General features: G+C 40.4%; 1 protein-coding gene across 4 annotated transcripts in view; it reads right to left on the bottom strand.

Annotated features, from left to right (window-relative positions):
* CycB3 (cyclin B3) overlaps positions 1-5,544 on the bottom strand; it is a 29,403-nt gene extending 23,859 nt beyond the window's left edge. For 2 of the 4 annotated variants that reach the window (XR_010949190.1, XR_010949191.1), the window contains exons 1-2: positions 5,446-5,544; positions 3,411-5,373 (exon numbers count right to left, since the gene is read on the bottom strand). Coding sequence is in view for 1 of the 4 variants with exons in the window: in XM_067763501.1 (XP_067619602.1) it covers positions 3,528-5,243 (1,716 nt within the window). In the remaining 3 variants the exon portion in view is untranslated. Of the gene's footprint in view, positions 1-2,516; positions 5,374-5,445 lie in introns of those variants that run through there. The other 2 variants (XR_010949189.1, XM_067763501.1) reach the window with 2 other exon arrangements.
* Positions 5,545-6,000: the final 456 nt, after the last annotated feature.

Consider the following 6,000-nt stretch of genomic DNA (forward strand, 5'->3'; position numbering starts at 1 on the left):
GCAGTACTTGGGGAAAAGATAAAGAAACGCGTATACCCCTTACAAAGCAATTGGCCAGCCGATTGCATGCTAAGCGTCCCCGATATGGTCGCCAAGCCTAAAGACCACTCACTGGAAGAAGCTACAGGCCTGCCAAACTACTGCCCTCAGAACCGCCACGGGTTGCCTTCTTATGTCCCCAGAACATCATCTACATAATGAGGCAAGAATACTCCACATCAGGGAGAGAAATGAGATGCTAACCACACAGTTCACAGTTCCTGTTGAATACCCAGAAACCTGGGCATCCCAACAGACATCTGATTGATGAGCCAACACCACCCAGGGGCTTAAGGAATCATCTCCGTAAGCATTATGAGGAAATGCGGCACCTGAGAACTCAGCCGTATGAAGCCAAAAAACAAAAGCCCTCATAAGTCCTCAGCGAACTCCACAAACAGGCGTCGGACCTTTATGCCAGGAATTTCCCAGTGAATCCAGTACTCAAAGAACAGTACCCAAAACTTCCGGAAGAGGAACGCACACTCCCCAGGGAAACGCGAGTCACTCTAGCTCAACTTCGATCTCGATAGTGTAACAGGTTAAACTCTTACCTATCCAAAATCAACCCCGACATACAAAATGTATGCCCCGCTTGCAATGTGTCCCCACATGACACCAACCATCTCTTCAACGGTATTGTGGAACCAACTCCTCTAACACCCCTCTCATTATGGTCCACCCCTGTTTAAACTGCAAGTTTCCATGGACTCCCGTTATTAGAGGACATTGATGACAATTTGTGATTCGTCGCACCTATTTGATGGGGCGAAGTACTGCTACAACAACAACAATTTAATTTTATTCGCACCGTCGTTTCAAGATCAGGAAAGCTTAAAATCAAGAACTGATCGGACTACCATGTTCAACGCCGACTCCGGATATCATCTGCAAGGCAGACGGGTTTTCACTGAGAAATGCTGTTCACGGCTATAATCAAATTTGTATTTACTCTTACAGCCAGGCTACACTAAAAGCGCTTGGATCGGTTACATGTAAGTCCAGGACAGTAGAGAAGTGTTGCAAATCTCTTAACGAGATCGCTGAGCAAACTTCCCTCAGTCTGGTATGGGTGCCTGGACACTCGGATATACCGGGCAATGAGATGGCTGACAAACTTGCAAGAGGGGGCACATCCGTTCCGATTTCGTCGTCCTGAAAGAGATTGAGCATGCCGCTCGCTACCTGTAAGCTCACTTTGAAAGGAATTTTCCTTGGCATAAAGGTCCGACGCCTGTTTATGGAGTTCACCAAGGACCTGCTTGTGTTTTATCGCTTCATACGGCTGGGTTCTCAGGTGCCGTATTTCCTCAAAATGCTTACGAAGATGACTCCTTAATCCCCTAGGCGGTGCTGGTTCATCAATCAGATGTCTGTTGGGATGCCCAGGTTTCTGGGTATTCAACAGGAACTGTTTGGTCAGCATCTCATTTCTCTCCCTGATGGGGGGTATTCTCGCCTCATTATGCAGATGGAGTTCTGGGGACATAAGAAGGCAGCCCGTGGCGATTCTGAGAGCAGTATTTTGGCAGGCCTGTTGGCAGGCTTCCCAAGGCAGTCGGTTCTATGTACCGGAGCGACTCGGGATTTTTCCCGACCAAGGACTGTCATTTCAGTGTGACCCCATTTAATTTGTTGCGTCCCTCCCACAAATTGTTATCCTCCCAGCAGCTCCTTGAAGCAGGACTGCTCCATACTCTCTTACTCAGGGAAGGTATCGAATCCAATCCGGGTCCGTCTCCTGACCCCGGTCCTGAGAAATGGTTTTGCTGCATCTGCCGGAAAAGAATCTTTTTAGGACGGTCATACTCTGTTCAGTGTGTCTAACAATGGGACCTTTTGGGCCTAAGTGCACTGGTGCTCGCACCGGTGGCCACTCTAACTTAACCTAACCTATCCAGAATCAAAGCTGCCATACACAATGTATGTCTAGCACGTAATGTGTCTCCACGTGACACCAACCTTCTTTTCCATTGCAATGTGAAACCATGTCCCTTTGGTCCAACCCTATTAAAACTTAAACTTTTTTTGGACTCTCATTAGAGGATAGCGATGACAACTTATGTGTGATCGCAACTATTTGATATGGGGAGAAGCATTGCTGCAAAAAATTACATATTTATTTTTAATTTTGTATTTTAACCATAACGTTCTTCTTTGACTTGCCTTCCAACTAAAATGTCTGCCACATATTTCCGCTTGCAAATTGCATTTACTGTAAAAAAAAGTAACACAAACATACAAAATCAGGGCCAGCTGTCTCAAGTAACATTGAACGCTTAAGACAATAAAACGCGTCGCAGCATAAAATTTTGGACACGTTGTATGAATACTCTGTACTATGTTCATACAAACATGCACATATAAGAAAGCAAAACGGGTTCACATAAGTGAATGTGGATAACACAATCATGCCTGCGCATAAGGACTTATAGGGACATAAAAGAGTTTTACAATGAAATCTAAATGTTTAGCCATACATTTTTCTTTTGTCATATAACTTTATTAAAAATGTCTCAGCACGAAATGCATAACGAATGAGAAGGGAAAACTCACAATTCACATGGGAAGTAATATAAACGTAAATTCAACAAACTAAAAATAATCGAAGGATACCAGAACATAAAATATATTGTAACAAACATAAACGAAATCCTTAAAAATCAGAGATTATTCTCAAGTACGTCACTATTTATTTAAACATTGCAAGTAAATAGCAGGAAAATAGGTTTACAAAGTTTTATTATTTTCGAAATGATTCTGGAAACGCCCATTGGTATCAGGTGTAATTTCATTATTACGTCCTTTATAACGTCTCACAACTCTACCGTTCCTTGAATGGCTGAGGCATGCCGTAGCTCTTGAATTTAATGCATGGTTGGTTAATGTAATGAGTTAAGCTTAGCAATTTATAAGCCGTCAGCCAGAGAAGGTAGAACTTGCGGTTTTACAAAATAAATTATAAACATAACACATACTACAACGTGTAGATGTAATACATTTACCAAATAAACTGAAGTCATCTTGCATATTTGAAATAACATTAAAATTAGAACAAAAATATACATATATATATATATAAATCTACTAATTTAAAATCTATGGTATATTATTTTTTAATTAATAGTATATGACATGGATGTAGAGTGAATTGGAATGATTAAGACTAAGAAAAATTGTGAATTGGAATTGTTATTCTGGCTATTTATTTGGTAGTTAAGAAATCAGTGTGTTCAGTCAATTTAGCTAAATCATTAATGTTATTTAGAGCATCTGCGAAAACGTGTATACATGCAGTACTGCAAACAAAAAGGTATGTATTACTGCTTAACTATATTTTATTTGAATACTAAGCTTGTACGCATACATACCAAATTGGACTCAATTGCGAAACTTGGCACATATATTTTTATTTTTTTAATATTCAAATCCTCTTTGTTTTGCAGCTACGCATTTCGAGAAAACCTTTGCCTTAAATTAGATTAATTTCATGTATTTTTTTGTTGTTCATCCATTCTCATGCTGATGTTTAGATCCAAGATATTGTCGAATAACTGCTCAGTGCTAAGTAATGGTATCTTGGCCACTTCATGAAAAATCTTGTGCGAGTATTTGCTGCGTATGGTTTTAACTTTTGGTTTGCGGTGCAGTCCTATGTTTAGAATAGGTACTATCTCAGCAAAATCAGTCAAAATATATCCGCTGTAGTACTCCAGCGTTGGTGTCCAGGGGTTTTGGTCGCCGTTTAAACGTAAAGCCATGAATAAAGCCGCGCATGCTAACTTTGAATCGCTAGATTGAATGGTAGCATAGTCCATGAGGGACATTTCTAAAATATAACGGGCCAGTGTCAGTGTTGGCATTGATATCTTGGCACAGCGGGCGTAACGTCGTAAAAACCTATAGGATAAAGGTATGCCCAGATCATAATTTATTGTGCGTAATGTTGTCATTTCCATGCGTATTAGTTCCTCATGCTTGTACGCCCCATCACAAATATATAGAAAGTCTTCAATCAAAGGAGGTGTACGCTCATCGAATTTACATGCTATAAAAAGTGCAGAAGCGCCAAGCAATTGTAAAACATCTTTATTAATAATGATACGGCATAGGAAGAGATCAACTATTTTCACTGCCAGGTATAGTGTTTCATGATTTAATTCGAATGTTTCTTGGACTTCAACCATCCAGTCGACCAATAGTGTGCGCATCCATTTAGTCAAATGTATTTGTTTCTCCATATAATCTGTTATAACAAACTCTTTTTCGCGCGATTTCATATATGTAAATATATCCATAGCATAATGCGAGACCTGAAATATGTCATTCCAATTGGCTTTGTCGAAATCTTCAACACCATGTGGTAGAGGAATGTGCTGTAGTTTATCGCCAACATCCACAGCTGGCAAACCCTCATTCTTATTTTTTTCTTGCAACAAAAGTGCTGATCTTCGCTTTGCTGCTTCAAAGTTACCAGACAGTCGCATCGATTCACAACTAGAAACATCTTCTAATGCAGACATGTACAAACTTTCCTCAGTCTTGTTAAATTCACTTGATATGCGACGTACTGGTTTGTTAGTTTGTGACTGTTTTGTTGGCAAAGCCACGGCAATGGGTGCCGCAGGGACTGGCGGTAAGATTACATCTTGATCAGACCTGCGAGTCTTCGCTGTAGGAGCTGTTGTCAGCACATTAACTTTAGGTACGCAAAACTTGTTTATTGACTCATCCAAAACCTGCGTATTTGTTGCAATAAAAGCACTGGCATTTCGCGTGGTTGCTCTTGTTGCAATCTTTTTTTGTAGTATTTGGCGTGCACATACATCAGTATTTCCTATTGTGTTTTGTGCTTCCTTAAGCACTTGGACTTGTGTTGCTAAGGTTTGATTTTCTTTACTTTTCATGCAATTTTGACTTTGCTTTAAATCACCTTCAGACTTCCCATTGCTTGCCGTCGTCAATGACATAATTTTAACATTATTTGTAAGATTCCCAAGCGCAGAGCGCTTAATTTTATCATTTTTTCCAGGACTATGCTCGGCTTTGCGTTTACCGCGCGTCTGTATTATATCCACATTTTGATCCTGCACGTTCAGTGTACTGCGTCGTGTAAGACCCTTACGTGGCTGTGGCAATAATGTGGGTATTGTTGTCAAAGCAGCCTGTTTACTGACTGCACGGGTATTCTTTGTTGGCGCCATTTTAATTCACAAGATGTGTTTTCGTCCTTAATTTGATGGTTCTTTTTAGAACCTTCAATTTTCATTAAAAGCGGTCGCTTTTAAAAATTAACCACTTTATTTTTCCTGGGCGTTAGTTTATGGTATTATCCTAAAGAAAACGCGATCTTAGTACACACAGCCCTATGGTAAATAATGCAGATAATTTATAAATTTCACTCACCAAACAAAAGTGTATTTCAAAAAACACCTGGACAAATTATGCCGCTCTATCCTTAACGGCGTTAGCAAAGATACAAACGGGTATCTCACTACATGCTTGAGAGTTGGCTGCGGTTTCGCAACGCAGGGTTGCATTTCGGTTAAAAAATTTAATTGCTGGTTCTTCAGTGCTAGTTTAAACAATAGTTAAAAGCGACTTTAGTCAAATTTACTGTAGCCAACCTTGGGTTAGGTAAGATTAGGTTGGGTGGTGTCTGCCCTGATAAGGAAAGCTCAGGTGGTCAACACGACGGTCCGTTGTGATACCACATACAACAAAAAAAAAACGGTGAGGTGGATTTAGCTACTTAGAGAATCGTTGGGTAGCATCGATAAAGTTCCGAATGATACCGATCTCTACCTTGGATAAATCCTCGGGAGATCCAAGTGGGTCGCGACCGAAGTACTTTCGCCTAGTTCTTGCAAAAGCTGGGCAATCAAGCATACAGTTATTTGGTGATTCCACCTCATCACCATCCATACAGTTACAGCAGGAGGGAGTTTCAAGTATATTGAG

This window comes from Eurosta solidaginis, chromosome 1 (genome assembly GCF_040869045.1).
Source record: "Eurosta solidaginis isolate ZX-2024a chromosome 1, ASM4086904v1, whole genome shotgun sequence".
In the NCBI taxonomy this organism is placed as follows: Eukaryota; Metazoa; Arthropoda; class Insecta; order Diptera; family Tephritidae; genus Eurosta; species Eurosta solidaginis.